The sequence below is a fragment of the Anoplolepis gracilipes genome, chromosome 7 (assembly GCF_047496725.1).
Source record: "Anoplolepis gracilipes chromosome 7, ASM4749672v1, whole genome shotgun sequence".
Lineage (NCBI taxonomy): Eukaryota > Metazoa > Arthropoda > Insecta > Hymenoptera > Formicidae > Anoplolepis > Anoplolepis gracilipes.
This window is the reverse complement of record NC_132976.1, coordinates 710,224-731,295: the sequence shown is the minus strand read 5'-3', so window position 1 is coordinate 731,295 and position 21,072 is coordinate 710,224. Positions and strand designations below refer to the sequence as shown.

The window sequence follows — 21,072 nt, the reverse complement described above, 5'->3', positions numbered from 1 at the left end:
AGGATACGAAGGATTAATTGGCGGGTCCGATCGCGCGCGCTGCTACCCTTCGCTCTGCCTCCCCCTTTTTCTTCTCGCAGTGATCCCTTCGAAGGGGTTGCACGCCACGCCGGATACCGCGGGCCCGGCTAGCGGCAGGAGAAGAAAAAAGAAACGCAGAGGAGGAATGAAAGAAAGGAGTTGCTAATTGACACGGACGATTGCACGTAACGGTATAATTAGAGAAAAGAATACGAAGAGCCCGGGCCGATGCACCGATGAAACCAATGAACCAGCCACCGCGCGGTTAGAAGGAAAGGAGAGAGAAGAAAATAGCACGAGCGGAGCAACGGAAGAGAGACGAACGGAAAGGCAGAAAAGCAGCAGGGGAGAGAAGCAGCCGGCGGCTTTCGTGCGACCATCGAGGGGTTCCCTCTCCAGAGAAAAAGCCGCAGGTAAGAGAGAGAGAGAGAGAGAGAGAGAGAGAGAGAGAGAGAGAGAGAGAGAGGGGGAGAAGGAGAGTAGGAGTACGTAAAGAGCAGAGGGAGCAAGAGAGAGAATGATGGAACGAGGGGAGAGGGGAGAGGGGGAGTGAAAAGAGAGGGACCATGGGCTCGTGGACCCTGCCGCCGTTCATTCTGTACCAACACGCCGCGCTGATCGGTTTCGCAGCGTTGCCGGTAACCCCCCGTAATACCACGAGGAACGTTCGTTCTCCAAGGAGATCCCTTTTCCCGGAGGAAAGAAGCTGCCACTCGTATAGTGTCATTAAACCCCAATCTCCTCGACCTCCTCTTTTCGCCGTGGGATACGACAAGGATGCCGCAGGACGAGACTCGGAAAGTGCCCCGGTGAAAGGTGCAGGTGGGAGTTTTGTCATTTCTTTTTTCCCTCGAGAGCCCGATCTCGTTGGGACTTCTTCATCCAGACCCCAGACCTCTTCATCCGAATGTCTAACGAAGAACCGTAACTGCTACTGCGATCTTCGACCGGCGATATCCGATTATTGTGAGAAGCATAGTCGTTGGTTGGTTCTCTCCAAAGAGAATCGCGTGATTGTTTGGTAAAGGTGATAGGCCAGTCTTAAAAGCAATCATTGTCAAGAATTGCCGTTTGAGATTTCCAAGAAATTCGGCATTTATCGAATCATTGAAATGCCGACAAACTTTGACGCGAAAGTGAGTGCTCGAGGGACCAACAAATGACGTATGTCGATGGTTTGCATTTATCTCGGACGTTTGATCGAGAGGACAGATCTGCGAACGGAGCAAGAACAGTCTTGCAGGCATCGTTGTTCTTTCGCGACCAATGAAATATAAATGCAACCAAGCGCAACACGTAACGTGACGCATTGAAGATTGCACGCGAAGCTTGATCTCGGCGATTGGACGGATTGCACGAATAAGTCTCTCGATCCTTGGAGATTGCGAATTAACGGCGGCACGGTTCTTTCAGCCTCGGCTCCAGCAGCGGTGGAAATTATTCCGTCAAGATCGCAATCGCAGCTCGCAGCTCGCAGCTCGCAGCTCGCCCAGGCGATCAGGTTTCGCTCCGCGCGTTTCTCTCCATCGGAGAAAGATCTCGCCGAGTGCTGGATCTTGGGCCGAGAGTGAACTCGCACGCTCGGATCCAGGAGATAGGGCGGACTAATTATGCAAGTCGATGGATCTTATGGGCCGCAAAATGAGACGTGAAACGGCGGGTCGGGCCACGCGAAGAGAAGGAAGAGGAAGCATTATTTTTTCGCCCACGGGAACCGCTCCGCTCGCGGAAAGGACGAGGACTTGTCGCGGGGATTTCCGATGAAAAGAAAAAAACCCCCAAAGCCAGAATAATCCATTTGCATTTCGGTATCATCGAGCGGGAAGACGATAAGCCAGCGCACCGCGGGATCATCCCGCCGAGCCGAACCCAACCGAACCGAGACGCAATTATCTTCGATACTTAACGACCACGGCTCGTTCCGTTCCGGTGAGTAATTATTCAATTAAACGGCAACTTGCCGAGGGTCACTATGACATTTAGAATAATTGACCGGTCGTCGTGACGATCGAGCGCGTCGTTTTACGCTTTCTCATTACCGATTTATTTCTTTCATTTCGAAAATTATCAATACACTCTTCAATTTTACACGATTACTTCAAATCCTTTCAATAGTAGGTATCTGGAAATTATTTTTACATTTTTTAACCGTCGCATTATCTTTCATAATTGTACTGGATAATATGCGTATAATACTTTCAATAATAATAGCGCAACATAAATCTATTTAGAGAATCTACGACACAAAACTCTCAGAAAAAGGCTAAATATCAGGATAAAAATAAATACTCGATCGCCTAGATACCCATATAGCACAAAAAGATTGTATACACGGTGCAACAATCTTTCACCGCAATATTGCGATATTGCAAATTCACTGCGATATGTTGCTGCATCATTGTTGTGGAATTGCAACAACGTTAAAATGTCCGCCTTTAGGAAGATTGCAACGAAATATTATAGCAATATTGTAATGTTATGAATTTGCAATAATGCATTGTTACTGCAATCGTCGACTAATGTTGCATATTACAATTTTTGTTTCTGATAAATATCAGAAGCATATGGACACATGAAATACAAAAAAGTTGAACTTAAATGTTTGTAACAATTTTTTTATCTAAAAAATATTATATTATAAATTTACATAAAATTATATATATGAAATTTATTATATGTAAATTTATAATATAATATTTCTTAGATAAATATTATTACAAACATTTATTTTAAGTTCAACTTTTTCATATTTTACATGTTTCCTATACGTTTTACGCTAAAAAAAAAAATATAATTATAAAATTTTAATTTTGAAATTTTTCCGAAATATTTATGTTACGTTGCAACAATTGTGCTGATATTTTGTGAATTTATATCTCTGCAATGCTTTTGTAATGTTTCATTGCAATTTTCAATATTGCGACGTTGCTGCAATGTAATTGCAATGATCTGTGCTGCATGGATATTATTTGGAAATAATTTTTACATTTTTTAACCGTCATTAATACATTTAATAATAATAGCGCAACATAAATCTATTTAGAGAATCTACGACACAAAAGTCTGAAAAATTATTGATAGAATTATTTTTGTATAAATTATTAAAATTTTGTAAAATATACAATTACGCGAAAATAATTACGAGAAAAAGGCTAAATATCAGGATAAAAATAAATACGCGATCGGTAGATAATAATTAATTTGGGAAGCTAATTAAAATGCGACTTTATGATCGTCCATTCGGACGATTATTTCTTACAACTAGTTTCTATTTTATTGCGAATTTAGCGCGCGACGACGATCTCCCCGTGTGTAACGCGGATTGTAACGAGGTCTCCTCGTCGAGGAAACGATGTTCGCGCAATGAATTGAAACGCGCACGCGGAATCGCGCGCGTACACAAGTAGTCTGTCAAGCGTTGTAACAGGATCTCGTTAGCGGCCAGTCGATATATAAGCGATGATGGTGTACAGTGGCGGTCTGGTGCTTGATAAAACCGACCGTCGAGATAAACGTTTCATCGGCGCGATCGCTCGCCAACCGAGCCGCAATCGGATCGTGACCCGGACGCGACTTTAAGGAAAGGATCGTTTCACTTTCCATCCCGTTCGCGAATTTAAGGTTTCTAGATTTCTAGTCACAAGTCGTGTGTAAAATAACTCTTAGGGGTATCATTTTTTTCTCTCCTTCTCGGTCCCCCGAGTGCTTGAAAAAAATCATTCCCATCTGACGCCCGCCCTCGACAAGAACATGTCACTCATCGATGACACACGTGACAGTGAAAGATGAATTGGCCTTTGAGTGTCTAACGTGTATTTTGTAACATTATCGAATAGCAATTAATATAAGTTTTTAAAAAGGTATTTTTATACCCAGTAAACGCTGGATATTCCTGAAATATTCCAAAAGTTCTGCATATCCTGGAATAGTAGAGAAATGTTCAAATAATTGTGAAATATTCAGAATATATTCTATCAACATTGCCTGTATGTTTAATAAGGAACATTTAGTGTAAATTTTCATGTATGTGGAACATAAAAAAATTGAATAAAATAGTATACAAAATGATAAAAAATCAAAACATTATGTACTTATTTCAATATTCTCTGTACATTCTTTAAATATTCCGGAATGTTTTCGAATAATCTTGGAATGTTCATTTTGGATTTTAGGAATATTTTATAAATATTTCAGGAATATCTACACAGAAAAAAAGTAAGTGTCAAATCCAAACTTATATACTCATATGAACGCGTTCATTGTTTCACATATACGCAACAATTTATAATCTTTTTATTGTTAGAAGAATTTAAAAATCTCAAATTCCAACAATATTATAATCTTATTTATCAATACTACAATTGTCGTTTCAAGAATAAAATAATTATTATTTTAACTCTAACAAAAATTATAATCTTCGATTTGAACATGTGTTATTTTATCTACCCAATATGTTTTCCTCTCTGTTCAAGGAAATTATTCTTAAATAACAAGAATATATTTTTCTCGGTTGAACTATATATAAAATGTCTTCCAAGCAAATTTTCTTTATTTAACGCAATATAATCTCATCATTTCGAGGTTTACATTTTGAAACTACCCTAACAGCACACATGTTCAAAAGATGTTCATAAGAGATTCACAGGATATTAAAATATGTTTTAACATTCTATGGATCTCCCATAAACATCTTTTGAACATGTGTGCTGATAGGGTAAAGCTATTGTCAAAGTAAGAATATTCTTTTTTTCTGTAGGCTTTAGGTTTACTGGATATATATGTGTGTGTATATATATATATATATATGTATGTGTGTACATCGTCATTGCATATCGTAAGAGTCTGCAGAGTCGACTCGAGATGCCGAACCGTGCCGAGGCGAGGATTTCCGCCTGATAGTCGCTGAACCGGCAATGATTTACCGATGTCTCGGCAGATTAATAGGCAGCAGCCCCCTTTTAACGGCTCGCCGCGACTCGCCCGTAGCTCATCCCGCAAATGACCATTCCGTTATGCCTCGACTTTGCTCCACTTCGCGACCGTCACGAACAATAGGCGCGCTTCGGCAAGCGTCATTGGTCACTTTTCTATAGAACTTGGAAATTATTTTCCACGATATTTTCGTCGCAAGAAAAATGATCGTAAGAGCCATCCATTCGGTGGCATATCGCATTAACATATCGTAAGGTTAATAATCGCCAAGGTTTGTACTTTGAACACATTATGATATGATTCTTTTAGATAACAAAGTCTCTGCTCCATGGAAAAATATAATAGAAAGCTCGGAACTCTCAGATATTTTTTTTCTTTTTTTTACAAAAATCAGAGAATTCTTATAGATTTTTATTATACAGCCAGCACGCAAAAAAATATTTTTGCTAATATAGATAGATTTCTAGATGTCTCAATTCAAATTTATCGCTATTTTTTGTACCTGTTGGAATATTGTTTGTCACGTATAAAATTTATAGCAGCAATATTCTAGCAATATCTTTAGAAAATTTAGATCCCATTGCCAAATATTAATCACAAATATAATTGTCCTTGACAAGATAGACACTATAGAAAAATGTTTTGTCTAAATTACACTAATAGGACGGATATAAATTCTGTCTTTGTCATTTAAATTGATTAAGTGTAAAATATATGCAGTATCACAGTATTTGTTAATAATTTATCTGTTTCAGTTAATTTTTAGCACCTAGAAAATTTTTGTTCAAGTTGCAACATCATTTTTTTGAGTGAAGGAATTGTTTAAAAAACTTCTTCTTGATAATCTCTATTTATATATTGGATTCCTTAAAAAATATTGAATAAAAATATACAGAGTATATTTTTATATAAAACTTTTAGCGATAAAAATATAAACTACTCAGTTTTTTGCAAATCTAGCACTTGAAACTTAAATGATTTTTCTTTTATAAGTAAAAAGCATTAGAAAACGCATACAATAAAAAATTTCTTTTAGAAAATTGCAGAAAAAAATCCTTAAAATATTCTCTTCACCTGCAAGTTTAAATTTAAAAATATGTGAAAGATTAAAACATTTTTTTCCAAAGATTTAAATAAGACACTCTAGATGAGAGAATTGGGGCGCGTGATTTGTAAAACTGCCGCAGAAGCAGTTGATATTTCCAGTTTATCGAAAAGCTAAGATGATTGAACGCGACGCGACGTGGGAAAACTCGGGAGAAACTCAATCTCGTCGTCTCGAGATTGTTGTGTTTAATGACGCAGCCCGGTCGTTATCGAATGAATAATATCGCATCGTTGATCGCCACCGTTGCTCGGCGCCTTTTAAACGACGCGAAAAGAATCTAAAGCGTTTTAAAACCGTCGCGTTTTACGATTCGCGCCGTCCATTTAGAGCCAACGAGACGCGCGGAAATATTCGCATTCGGACGAGATATTTTACGCGATGCATCATCGACCATTTAATTTTGCATACGAGTCCGTACGACGACGAGCAATGAACTGGCTCCGAAGAAAGGTGTAATCATCGAGGATCATTTCTTTGCGTTTAGGGATGATGCGTGGGATAATGATGGCTCACAATCCGGGCTTTGCCACGATCGACAATGCGGTCGGGTGTTGTTCCATTATCTTAAATCGGAGCAGTCGCTCCATTATCCAACGATTATCGTTTGATGGCGCGAACGAAAAAGGACTCGACGCCGGAGACATTTCGCATTTTTATTCCCGCAGAATGTTTCTAGTTAATCTGTTGCCGACAATTTTTTTATTTTTTTTTTTTTTTTTTATTTTATTCCATTTTGTCATCGAGCATAATCATGTGTCAAATGATCACCCCAGGTAGCAAGCACACGACATTTTCACGTCAAAATATATTATGGTCAGTTCGAACCAAACGTGATGTAATGACAGACTACGGTCACAGACCGATGACGACACTTCGACACGTGATTTTATGACCATTTTAGACCTATTAGTGACGTTTTAATGACATTTGATCCTGAATCTTTTCCTCTAGAGTGAATTCGTGAAAAATGAAAAATTCATTCACAAATATTGAATTCGTTAATGAAATTTGTCACTTTTCACGAGCTTCACGCGAGAGGAAAAGATTTATGATCAAATGTCACGATCAAGTCCCAGGTTATAGAGGAAATTCATGTTAGAAAATAATTTAAGATATTATAAAAAATTAAATGAGTTTTTAATTAAAAAATAGTAATACTTGGGCGATTTATAACAATGACTTAAAAATCACGATATTATAACGGTTTTTACAACATTATTAAGACGTTTTAAATTAGACATTATTTGGTCACGTGACGTCATTGAACCAGAAATCGACCATGTGCTCGCTACCTGGGACTATACATAATAAATTTAAAAAAAGTTAAATTTTGTCTTAATAATATAGCCACACGGTAAAAAACATTTTGTATTTTTGTTGAAATTTTCTTGCGTAGAAATTTTTGTGTTAAATTTTTAACATACTCTTATGTTAATATATAACATCCCAGGTAGCAAGCCACGACATTTTGACGTCAAAATATGGTCAGTTCGAACCAAATATGACGTGATGTAATGACGTAAAAATTACTGAAAAATGACGGACTAATGTCACAGACTGACGATATTTCAAGACGTTAAAAAGACGTGACTTCATAACCATTTTAAACCTATTAGTGACGTTTTAATGACATATTTGATCATGAATCTTTTCCTCTAGTGTGAACTCGTGCAAAAGTGAAAAATTCATTCACAAATATTGAATTTGTTAATGAAACTTTTTACTTTTCACGAGTTCACGCTAGAGGAAGAGATTCATGATCAAATGTCACGATCAAGTCCCAGGTTATAGAAGAAATTCATATTAGGGTCCTGAGATATAGAGAATTGTGAATATCAAAATTATACACAAAATTGTTTGAATAATTTAAGATATTATAAAAAATTAAATGAGTTTTTAGTTAAAATATAGTAATACTTAGGCAATTTATAATAATGACATAAGAATCATGATATTATGACGTTCTTTTACAACATCATTAAGACGTTTTAAATTAGACATTATTTGGTCACGTGACGTCATTGAACCAGAAATGACCAGTTTTTGACATCAAAATGACACGTGCTTGCTACCTGGGATACTGTTGTTATGTTATTTTTAACTTTTTCTACATTGAGTTAATATTCACCGTTTCTAAGAGTTAAAAAAACACAATTAACAAATAACTCTTACTCTAATTCACATTTTTGTGTTAATTTATTTACATATTATTTGTGTTATTTGTTTACATATTTGCCTTCCGTTAAATTAACATTAAAATTAGAGTGGATAAATTGGCACACGAGATACGTGTTAAATTTAACACAAAATTTTTGGAATTTTGATATAAATTCCTACATATCCTACATATTTAACTAAAATTATGTTGTAATATATTCATTCAAAATCTTTGCTTACATTTATATCTTTTAATTTCGATGCAAACACAGAAATGATCAAATTAACGATATACATATATCGTATAACGTTTAAAGTTGATAAGCTCATAAGACGCGTCATGACTATCGTTATATTTGTAATAACAATCCTCTCGAGGAGGTATAAGACGTCGTTTCTCTGATACTTCCCAATTAAAAGTCAGTTCTCCCGGGATAAATTAGCGCGGCTGTATGTTAATAAGGTATCTTTACGAAAGCGTCATAAAAGTTATGAGTTACGATTGGATGGAGAGTATATACCGGATAGTATCCTACGCATGTGTAGTGAGTATAATCAACGATTACAATGTCCGACGAAACGGCTTTTGTATTCCTTTTACGTTCTTGTAAAAAAAAAGAGGCTCTCTCTCTCTCTCTCTCTCTTGACGTACGTAATTACTCTTCAGCGTCGTTGCAATCTTTTTGAGAACTCTCCACTCATCTCGGTCGCTTTCGCTCGTTTAATCGACCGAGATTTTAACAGATATATTTTACATGACGCCACACTTTTGGAAAAAATATATATATTACATTATTTCAACAAAACAAATATCTGAAATCCTAAATATCCTAAAATAATAATAATAATAATAATAATAATAAAAAAGGACCTTACACTTTACATAAAACCTCCCTTTCGTCGCTAATACTTATACCGCTGAAGGAGAGAACGGTTTCTCCAGCAGTTTGCATTTGTAAAGTTAACTGGTTTTTCTTCTTGGTTCTCCGCTGGATTGTTCTAGTATAAGTCGTATCCTCGTGCAGGTTGTATTGACAATCGTCGACCGGTCCCACTGTACTCGCGTAACCCCCGTGCTTCCCCGCGGGTTCCAGAGGTTCTCTCGGAGATCTTCCATCTTCTCTTCCTCTGCCTCTTCGTCTCCCTTCTTCCTCCATTCTGCCAGAGATCCCTTCCTTCTCTCCCTCCCCTCCCCCTCCCCCTCCTTCCCTCTTGCCGCTCTCTCGTGGCCTCGCAGGCTCTCGTTTTCTTCTGCGTACGTGTATCTCGAGTGTGTATACCATCCTTAGCTTCCAGCTTCGTTAAGAGGGCTCGAGCCGTCGTCTTGGCGCTCTTGGTGAAAATCTAGAGCCGATTGCCTCTTCGGGGGATCGTTTGACACGACTCTCTCCCCTTGTCTTATCCAGTAAATACAATTAACTAGCTGGGTCTATCTGGGTCTACCTGCATCAACGATTCTTTCGCTTCCCTCGGCCTGCATTTCCCATTCGGCCATTTCCGTTCTAAGATTGCCATTTGCATCGCTAATCGGGGGCGTCTGGTCGCATAAATTTGTTGATAAAAGTGCGAGTCTACAACTTTATAAGTTCATTTGAAACGCGACTGCCCATATACTTACGCGCGTTACCATCGGCATTTTACGATTCGGCAGCCAATGTGTTGCCGGCTCCCGGTCTCAGAGATTATGCAAGCGAATACCCGAGTAGCAAAGTGCATCGTTAGGCATGTGCACCTAATATCAAATCCTTCTCCTTCTTATTGCGCTCATTAGAACTGAGCGCGTGTAGTCATATGAAATGGGCGATTAGCTCATTTCGTAACAAACACACGCGGATGCTTATTGCACCCTATACGTCGCTTGCTCATGTCTCGTTGAGCGCGAGCCTTTAGTGCGAGAATACTTAATTTATGAACGCTGATAATTCGCGGCCGGTCCACGGTTAGATTCCACGCGGGGATATGCCAAAGTGCGCCGTTTACATTCCCACCATCATCACAAATGCATTTTATACGCCGGCTAATATCGCCGACCTGCAGATCGCGTGGGCTAGATAGACGGCGATGTACTTTATATACACGTGTATGTACACGTGTGTGTATACCAGTTCCGCGCGGGGCAGGGACGTGTATAGCTACCGTGTTATGCTACGAGTTTTAGCTTATGAATACAGGAAATCTCTCTATCGCTTCTCTTCTCTTTTCTTCTCTTTTCCTCTCATATATATTCAAGATTATCAAAGAGGATTTTGATCGTCTTGAAATACTTTTTAAATGCACAGAGTTTGATCAAATATTTTTTCGAAAAAATTCGAGAGCTAATCCTTTAGGTTGATTTCTTGAAGAAAAGGTCATGTAGAGAAATCCTAAAAAAAAGGCGTTACTTTTCGAGAGAGTTAAAGTTTTGCAAAGCAGGACCTTTGGCCTCCTTCGGTCCCCCGGAATTAAATCCCTTGCATTTTTTCTCTGTTTCCTCAAATCCTTATTTTATATATTATTTAATAAATCGTACAGTTGCGTCATACAAAATAATCCGTAATACATCTGATATTTTTGAGAAGAACAGATTCATGTATCATAATTAGGGTAAACTCGGGTAAGATGGCCATAGTTTTTTAAAATGCAAAAAATATTTATACATACTTTTCTTTTTGTTACTTTTTAATAATGTTTGACATATTATCTTCACTGAAGCTTAAATTACGTAATATTATCGAAATTAAAAGGAAAATATTTAATAGAAATTTTATATTATCAAAATAGTACAACATAAGCATTGGCCATCTTATCCAACTTTTAAGGAAAAGATGGCCATAATATTTATAAAAAAAGTAGTGAAAACGAAAATAAAAATTATAGGTCATATAACCATTTACATTATAATATGTCTAACGTCGATTACAATAGCGCTTAACTGTTATTTATTCGACGTTATAACAGTTTTTGGTGGACAAATGAAAAACTTTGCAGGTAATCCAAAGTAAAAATATGATACAAGATTCGCAATATCGTTATTTCGAACAATGTATACGCATAAACTACTGTAAATATCTTTGATAAAAATTATCTTTGACTAAAAAAGTGCATGTAGCGATTATTGAAAAAATTACAGCCTATGACCATCATACCCTAGTTAATCCGAGAGGTGATCATTTCCAACAATTTCTATAATTATTGTATGTTTAATTTAGTTTTCAATATTTTTTAAAATCTTCAACATTCTGCGACTCGAAAACTATGCTTTAGGATATTGATATATATATATATATATATATATATATATATATATATATATATGAATTTTTTTTTTCAAGAAAATACTCAGAAAATCATTTCTCGAAATTTTATTTTACAAACACTCTGTGTCTCAAACGTATTAATTGTTAAATTAAAGCGTTTTAAAGTAACGTCGTTGGTCGAGACCGTTATTTTAAAGAGAAAACTCAAGTTTACATTCGATCATTATTTACAATACACAGTTGTAACTTGACGTGTCACTTGATGTTGACGAAAATAAAGGAAAGTAAAGGCGTATCTTATTAGTTCTGCTCATCGGGCTCGCACGTTTCAGCTACGTCACTGTTGCCGTGTGGGTAGCAGAGCCAGCATCGCCACGGGCTGACCTCGGAACGGAAAGACACCCGAGTCCAGGACGATTATGGTACATTGGTTCGACATTACACCTTGCGAGCGCCTGGACGCGGCACTCTAACTCTGCCTTCTCACGTTGCACAAACTGTTGATACAAGTCGCAGAGTCGAGTTACGATTCGACAAAATCTATCACTTAGCCCGTGTCACGCTCTTGTACCTTTTAATCTTTCCAATACGCGCCCTATCTGCACGCCAAGGGGATCTAGACGAGAGTTCTCTCTTTCCTCTCTCGTCGAGATGTCTTTGCGTACATTATTGAGTCTGATAAAATCACGGCTACAAATTATCTCCTCCGGCCTAAATCATCAAACGTACTATCAATGAGCGGATAGTAATCGATCCGATTGCAGACGCAGACTCCTCTCTCATCATGCTTTAAATCTCAAAATTAGAGCGCGACAGATATTGATACAGCCTCACACGTGTTTTTTCAATTAAATTTTCGAAACTTTTATGTAAATATTATTTTTTTTTTTTTCTATTCAAACATTCCGTCAATTATATCTTATTCTCTGTGATATTAAAAGCTGTAAAATTGTAATTTATTTAATTATTATCTCGTCGAGTTTCGCACGTTATTAAGACGCGCGCGTTACAGATATTTCGAATTTTCGAGTCTCGCGAGCAAAATAATCACAAATTGCGGCCAAGTCGAGACGTTTAATTAAAAAGTGATTTGGTCCCGTGCCGTCGTGAATTTCAGCGGCCGTGATGCATCGATTTAGCCTTGATTTCACCGTCGCACCGTCATCACCGTTTCCTTTTTGCTGTCGCTAAACCCGATTTATCGCGGTAATACAGCGGTCTTTCCTAATGAAGCAATTAATACGCGCGCTCATGCCATTAAGACGCTTTGCGAATGCATGTAACAAAATTGTAACATTTCTTTTCGATGTTTGCAGGAGAAAAAGATGACGATACGCGGTAATGGTCTACTCGTGATACCGCGATCACTGTTGATCGCCGTCGTCGCGGTCGCCGCTTCCACAGTACCAGGGACCTGGATGTGAGTATCTCTTTCTCGTTGACGATTTTTTCTTTCTTCAATCGGGCGATCGCGCACGTTAAAGAGATGTTAACCGGTCTCATCCGGGTATTTATAGTTAGACGGGACGCGATTATTTTTTTTCATTAGGCTCGCGCGACTCTTAAAATAAGCCGACGTCGAAGGACAAGGGGTGCCCTACATATCGTCGATCAAAGGATAAACTAACGGCTGTGGGGTGGCTATCGTTCTTACGGTGAAAGCTCCATTATCCCAACGTGGTTTCACTGAACTTTCGATTATCCACGTTATTACATTGTAATTTCCAATATCAGCTTAAATAATTGAGATTTTCTTGCGTACGGAGACGTGAGATATAATATTAAAATAAGGGAATAAATCAATTTTATATATAACAAATTAATTTACTGAATTATCAAACAAATAGTTTACTTTGATAAGAATTTTCACTTTTAATTGTTATTAAAAAATGTTTATCAAAAAAAAATGATAATCTCGAATCCAGGTAGCAAGCACATGTCATTTTGACGTCGAAAACTTGTCACTTCTGGTTCAATGACGTCACGTGACCAAATAATGTCTAATTTTAAACGTCTTAATGATGTTGTAAACAAACGTCATAATATCGTGATTCTTAAGTCATTATTATAAATCGCTCCAAGTATTACAATTTTTTAACTAAAAACTCATTTAATTTTGTATTATATCTTAAATTATTTTCACTAACACGAATTTCCTCTATAACCTGGGACTTGATCGTGACATTTGATTATGAATCTTTTCGTCTAGCGTGAACTCGTGAAAAGTAAAAAGTTTCATTAACAAATTCAATATTTGTGAAAAAATTTTTTATTTTTTACGAGTTCACGCTAGAGGAAAAATTTCACAATCAAATGTCATTAAAACGTCACTAATAGGTCTAAAATGGTCATAAAGTCACGTCTTGAAATGTCGTCATCGGTCTGTGAGATTCGTCATTTTTACGTCATTACATCACGTCATATTTGGTTCGAACTGACGATATTTGACGTGAAAAATGTCGTGCGCTCGCTACCTGGGCTGTGTTTGAATTCGTCTTCGTTAATAAAAAAAATGTTCAATCATATACCTGTGGATTCGCGATCTCCTCACAAAACGTTATTCGCGCGTAGCATCGATCAAGCAACCGGCATAATTAAATCAATACGTAACAAAGGGACGTGAATCGAGAGCACGCGATTTTTCACGCGCTTCCTAATTTACGAGCCTTTGTGCCGAGTATGGGCACAATATTCGTGGGAATCTTTGATGCCGTCGAAAATCTCACCGCGAACTTGTTCCCCACATCGTTTGTACCCTACCTCACTCGGAGTGTGTCTAATCTTTGAATTGCCATTCTTGCCCCTGTGTTCTACCCCGCGTGAGCATGACCAATCACCGAATGGTCCCGGACGCCCGCGCTCCTTTGTCAGCTGGCCGGGTCGCTCCAGACTTTCTTCGCGTCAAATTTACCTCTCTATTCTTTTCCGCATCTCTCGCGAGAAAATCCTCGTCTGCTCTCTTTCATCGGAATGCACTTAAATAAAAATCACGCGTTATATTATGTCCAATGGATTTCAATAATCGTATATTGGCATAGCTCTTTTTATCGGGGCGCATTTAATATATTTACGTCACTCAATTAATTGTGTGTCTCGTTTCCTTTGATATTACTCGGCTTCGTCTTTTATATACGATCACTTCCATTGCGTGTCGTCGCCGATTGTCTCGGGACATATATATATATGCATACATGTAACATGTATACATGTATATGAACGCGTACTGTTAGGCGTGTAGCTACAATCTCTTAGGAGACGCGGGACATTATTTTTCGGACCTGCGGCCCACGACGATGGTGCCCCGCGCGAACCCCGTGCGTGGGCCGTACCCCGTCGAAATATTATCCTTCTTTCTCCCCCTCTCGTCCTCCAGGTTCGCGATTGTCCGCGCCATTGTTTTAGGGGAGTGTAAAGCCAATGATATATCGCCGCTGGAACGTGTTCCAGAATATTAATGTCGTCTATTACGTACTCTCCCTAGACGCTCGCGCGGTATTTTACGACTCTTCGCTCGATCACGCTAATACTTGGAGGCAGGTTTACGATACCTTGATGGAACGGGCTTTTTCCAATATTCACGAGATTAACATTTTTTTCCCCCTAAATTATATATCTCGATTGATATTTTCTCGATGAAACTTTCACTCAGTTTTCACGCAAAATTAATGCCCTAACACATCCACGTGCAACTAAATGAATTTTGATTATACCACCCTCCAGAAATTTCCAAGTAACGCACGCGCTATTGATACATCTCATGCGTCACGTCACCGACAACCCCGCCAAGTATTCACCTGAGTCACGCTTGGACAGGTCCTCCGAGCTGTACCGAGTCGTCGTACAGGTTGTCGCAGCTTATACCGCGTAAAATCGTGGCCGGACCAATGCGACTAACAATAAGAAAGACCATCGTTGGTTCTGACGCTATAGAAGGCTGGATATAATAGAAAATTCCTCAAATCGCACGCATCAAACTTGGCCTATCCAAGATTTTTATAATGTCAACGCAATGTTTAATTTTATACAAGGATAAATTTCTTTTATATCCAAAGTATCCTATATTTTTTTCGTCCTTTCCAATATCATGAAACTGACTATGTGCAACCCAGGTAGCGAGCACACGACATTTTCACGTCAAAAAATGGTCAGGTCGAACCAAATATGATGTAAAAATGACGGACTACGGTGGTCACATACCGATGACGACATTTCAAGACGTGACTTTATGACCACTTTAGACCTATTAGTGACGTTTTAATGACATTTGATCATAAAATTTTTCCTCTAGCGTGAACTCGTAAAAAATAAAAAATTTATTCACAAATATTGAATTTGTTAATGAAACTTTTTACTTTTCACGAGTTCACGCTAGAGGAAAAGATTCATAATCAAATGTCACGATCAAGTCCCAGGTTATAGAGGAAATTCGTGTTAGAAAATAATTTAAGATATAATAAAAAATTAAATGACTTTTTAGTTAAAAAATAGTCATATTTGGGCGATTTGTAATAATGACTTAAAAATCACGATATATTATGACGTTTGTTTACAACATCATTAAGACGTTTGAAATTAGACATTATTTGGTCACGTGACGTCATTGAACCAGAAGTTGCAGTTTTCGACGTCAAAATGACGTGTGCTTGCTACCTGAGAAAATAATTAAATCTTATATATATATATATATATATATATATATATATATATATATAATAATAATAGTTTATTCTTCAAGCATACAAGCCAAGAAGAAGGGGACTTGGTTTACAAGAAGTCTAATCATCCATCCATCCACACTTTCTTTCACTCACAGTCAAATATCTTATACCTCCCTTATCTATCCATATAATAAATAAAAAAATAACTAGATATATAATCTAATTTATAGAGTGAATCACAATCTTCTTATCACCGTCCTTTTCTCTTTCTTAACTCTTTTTCTTTCCATATCTTTTTTAATATTTTACCTTTCTTTTCATCCAATTCATCACTAAATATTCTTGCATCACTATCTTCACCCAACTCTTTCAACTATTCATTCGCCTCTACACATTCCGTCACATAATGTTCTGTATTATCCCATCCTATGTTACAAAATTTACAAATTTTACTCTCATCTAATTAAATCATATATATATATATATATATATATATATATATATATATATATATATAAGATATATAGATGTACGAATTATATAAAATTAATCGGATGCGCTGATGATTTTACGTGGAATTTTTTCTCAATGATTCCCTCGCAGGAATAAATAGCGATGGAGAGACGCTATATTGAAACCTACGCTCGCGACGACCACCCGTTTCGAATTACAGATTGGGCCCTTCCCCGTCATCCCACCCCGTCGGCCTCGGCTTCTGTCTTTGACGGTACCGTTCCATCATCTCGCTCGGTTGACTCACAAATGCCGCCATTAAGGAGGAGATCCAAGGGCTGCTCCGCGCCCACGAACGCGGGTCCGCACCGAATTTGTATAATCGGCGTAACAAATCTCTAGGAGTTAGGGATGCCCACGTTATGTATGACGGCGTTAGCGAGCGGTCGAAACGAAATATCCGTGCTTATGCAATCGATACAATTCTCGAGCACTTTGTTTAGAAAACCATAATCAGGATGTGAGAGCAATGTCAGTATTTTTTCTGAAAAAAAAAAAAAAAAAAAAAAAAAAAATAAACGTAAATCAATGTTTTTTTTTAATATATATATGATATATGTTTTAGATAATATATGATAAGTATAAAATTATTCTGACGATTCTATTTTGTATAATTTGATAGAAACCTGGGTCTACGACACTTCCCACAATTGGAGGCGGCGCAGTCGATGGAGGCGTTCGACGCGAGTGCTTCCGAGATTTGTAGCAGTTTGAAGGGACTGTCTCAGGGTCAGGGAAAACTTTGCCAACTGTCCGTGGATCACATGTCCAGCGTGACCAAGGGCGCGAAAGACGGCGTCGCGGAGTGTCAGCATCAGTTTAAAGACAGAAGATGGAACTGTTCCACCGTCCACGACGAGAGTGTGTTCGGTCCGATGCTGAGAATAGGTCTGATTCGATTATTCCTTCGGAAATTATAGTCAGCGTCTAAAGTATATGTTTCTTAAATTGAATACGTCGAGCACGCATAAATATTTTGCATTTGTCCGTTTGCAGCGAGCAGAGAAACTGCGTTTGTTCACGCCATCACTGCTGCCGGGGTAGTTTACGCCATCAGTCGTTCCTGCCGAGATGGTCACCTGTCATCGTGCGGCTGTTCCAGAAGTAGCAGGCCCAGGGATCTAAATCGCGATTGGATCTGGGGTGGATGCGGAGATAATCTCGAGTATGGCTATAAGTAAGTGCGATGTATTCGATATAATAATCTCAGGCAGCAAGCACATGTCATTTTGACGTCGTAAATTGGTCACTTCTGTTTCAATGACGTCACGTGACCAAATCATGTCTAATTAAACGTCTTTTTTTGTGACGTCTTAATGATGTTGTAAAAAAACGTCCTAATATCCGTGATTCTTAAGTCATTGTTATAAATCGCCCAAGTATTACTATTTTTTAACTAAAAAATCATTTAATTTTTTTATAATATCTTAAATTATTTTCTAACATGAATTTCCTCTATAACCTGGGACTTGATCGTGACATTTGATCATGAATATTTTCCTCTCGCGTGAACTCGTAAAAAGTTTCATTAGCGACGTCAATGTTTGTGAATGAATTTTTCATTTTTTACGAGTGATCAAATGTCATTAAAACACGTCACTAATAGATCTAAAATGGTCATAAAGTCACGTCTTTTTAACGTCTTGAAATATCGTCATCGGTCTGTGACATTTGTCATTTTCACATCATTACACACGTCATATTTGGTTCAAACTGACCATATTTTGATTGCCTCCGCGTCAAAATGTCATGTGCTTGCTGCCTGGGATGATTTACCGATAGATAAGGGTCAAACGTAATATCTGTAATAATTATAAATGATTATCTAAAGATATAATAAATTATTTTCATTATATTATTTATTTTATTTTTGTTTTAATTCACTTTTAACTTTTTTGCGGAAAACTTGGGTATATTATTATTAAAAGTAAACGACGAATGTATTTCAGATTCACGCAAGCATTCGTTGACGTGCGAGAGCGCGAACGCAGTTTCAAAAGAGGCAGTCGGGAACAAGGCAGAAGCTTGATGAATCTACATAATAATGAGGCCGGTCGCAGGGTAAAGTTCGTTCTTTTCTTAGCCTACACGTGTAAGAAATGTCTTTTAAATGTCGCATCGTTAAACGGGCGAAGGCGCTCTTATCGATTTTTCACAATTCAACACGAATTCGCTCAACTAAAGCCGTATTACGAAACTATAATACGTCGTTCATCCGCAGGCCGTCATCAAAAGGTCCAAGGTGACATGTAAATGTCACGGCGTTTCCGGAAGCTGCAGTCTGATTACTTGCTGGCAGCAGCTCGCATCGTTTCGCGAAATCGGTAGGTCTCGAGATGCGTGCGATTAACGCTTTTTATATCATCATCTACAGCGGTATCTTTTGTGATCGCAAAAATATATATTTAAAAGGTCATATATTCAAAATAATGTCATGCATTTATCGCGCACATTTCAAATAAAATTATTTAGTACGTTTTTTTTTTTTTTTTCTTTTTTTTTGCATAAATATATGTAGTTATAATTTTTGACATTTTCAGGCGATTTTCTACTAGATAAGTATGACGGTGCGACTGAAGTCAAGGTCAATCGGCGGGGTCGCTTGTCGATGCGCGATCCGAGATTTTCCGTGCCTACTGCCAATGACCTGGTCTATCTGGACGACTCGCCAAACTATTGCCTTCCGAATGATACTTTAGGATCGTTAGGTAACTCTATTTCTTTTTTTCCGGTGGATGTTGTATCTTTTATTAAATTTCCTTCGACCCGAGAAGTGTTTTTAAAGATTATTTTTTTTTTCTTTTTTGGTTGTCGCTCTTTTTATAAAAAATTTTTATAATAGGCACACAGGGCAGGGAATGCAACAGAACTTCCTCCGGCATGGATGGTTGTAATCTTCTTTGCTGCGGCAGAGGATACAATACACAGAAGTCGACCATCAGGGACAGATGCGAATGCAAATTTCACTGGTGTTGCTTTGTCGAATGCAAGACTTGCGTGAAAAGTATCGATGTTCACACTTGCAAGTAGAGCGCTACTATTTATTTTATTTTATTTTATTTTATTTTATTTTATTTTATTTTATTTTTTTCGTTTTTAAGAGACCCCTTTTTGACTTATCTTCGCAATATCGAAGATATATATACGTGTAATTAACAATGTCATTCTTGATAACAGTGGCATTATTATTGTGTTTTGCAGTCAATGAATTTTTGTATGATAATATTACTTTCTTTAAACATAATATTGTACTTTCCTCTCTCTCTCTCTCTCTCTCTTTCTCTCTCTTTATATATATTTCTTTTTTTTTTATAAATGTGTCTGGATGTCTATGCAATATTATTACTACAATTAATTTTCGACAAATCAAAAAGCAAATTTTATATCGAAATATTGGTTTATTTATATTCTATTATTTGTCTCATTGTTGTAATTGCGGCCTATACAAAAACTTGAGCAAATATTAAAGTGCTTGACTTTTAATTGTATTTTCGTAAGAATTGAATGCAAAAAATTTAATTTAAATTGTATTTAGTCTTTTATATTGCGTTAAATTAATTATTATCGCATACAATTAAGTAAACAATTTTAGATGTACATAATTTAACGACAGTCGCATCGAAACGTATCTCTCATATTGCTTTATTATGTCTCTTTTTAATGTGGATGAATATTTTTATTAACGATTCATTTTTACGTCCCGCAACATGGATAAATTTCTTTGTAATTTTATCACTTTAGAAAGTAGTTAGAAATTATTTAAAGTGTTTATTACGTTTTTATTTATTTCTGAACAAGCAATCTAATTTAATATTCTGCAAAATAATGCGTATGAGTAACGTGTATTTTGCGGATTTTGATGTGGATACTTAAGAAAAATACTATAAATAGAATCATGTCTTAATATAGAATATTTCGTTATTATAAATGTCGGTAGCGAGAAAAATATTCCAGACATACAGCTCAAAAAGAAAAATCCAAAATTATTTTTCTAGCTAACATATACAGAGTGACATGGGAATAGCTCTGATGATTATATATGTGCTATATAATCATATAATAGCACATTTTCTATATGTTATATACTATACATATATATATATGTATGTATATATATATATCAAACAATATACGTGTGTCATCAAAATATTTATCAAATTTACATTCAGTCTCATGATAAATCTATTAAATTCTCAGAATTGTTTCTGTATCAACCTGTATATGTACATCTAACTTAAATTTTCTATTGTATAGTCATTATGATAAGTAATATAATAACATTCCACATATAATATATAACATTCCATTTATATTATAAATATTGTACTATTATGACGGAATGTGTACTTGCTTTGAACAATGACATGACACTTCGAAGTCAAATATATTTCTAATAGATTAAATGTTTATTTAACAGTGATATAATTATTTATTTTTATCTCTTATA

At 36.9% G+C, this 21,072-nt stretch overlaps 1 protein-coding gene across 2 annotated transcripts; it reads left to right on the top strand.

Moving 5' to 3' along the window:
* Positions 1-591: 591 nt before the first annotated feature.
* LOC140667815 (protein Wnt-5b) lies at positions 592-20,957 on the top strand. Of its 2 annotated transcripts, XM_072896080.1 has the most exons (9): positions 592-1,950; positions 11,787-11,876; positions 12,771-12,874; positions 17,248-17,513; positions 17,622-17,802; positions 18,575-18,686; positions 18,847-18,949; positions 19,166-19,333; positions 19,468-20,957. In XM_072896080.1, the coding sequence occupies exons 2-9, from the start codon at positions 11,874-11,876 to the stop codon at positions 19,653-19,655; spliced, it is 1,125 nt and encodes a 374-aa protein (XP_072752181.1). In that variant the 5' UTR covers positions 592-1,950; positions 11,787-11,873; the 3' UTR covers positions 19,656-20,957. The 2 variants fall into 2 exon arrangements, with proteins under 2 accessions (XP_072752181.1, XP_072752182.1); XM_072896081.1 differs by lacking the exon at positions 11,787-11,876.
* The last annotated feature ends 115 nt before the right edge of the window (positions 20,958-21,072 follow it).

Bases quoted from the DNA above. Each gene is read 5' to 3' on its own strand.
- LOC140667815 (XM_072896080.1), top strand. The intron at 17,803-18,574 runs GTAAGTGCGATG...AATGTATTTCAG, and splicing joins AATCTCGAGTATGGCTATAA to ATTCACGCAAGCATTCGTTG. The intron at 18,950-19,165 runs GTAGGTCTCGAG...TGACATTTTCAG, and splicing joins CGCATCGTTTCGCGAAATCG to GCGATTTTCTACTAGATAAG.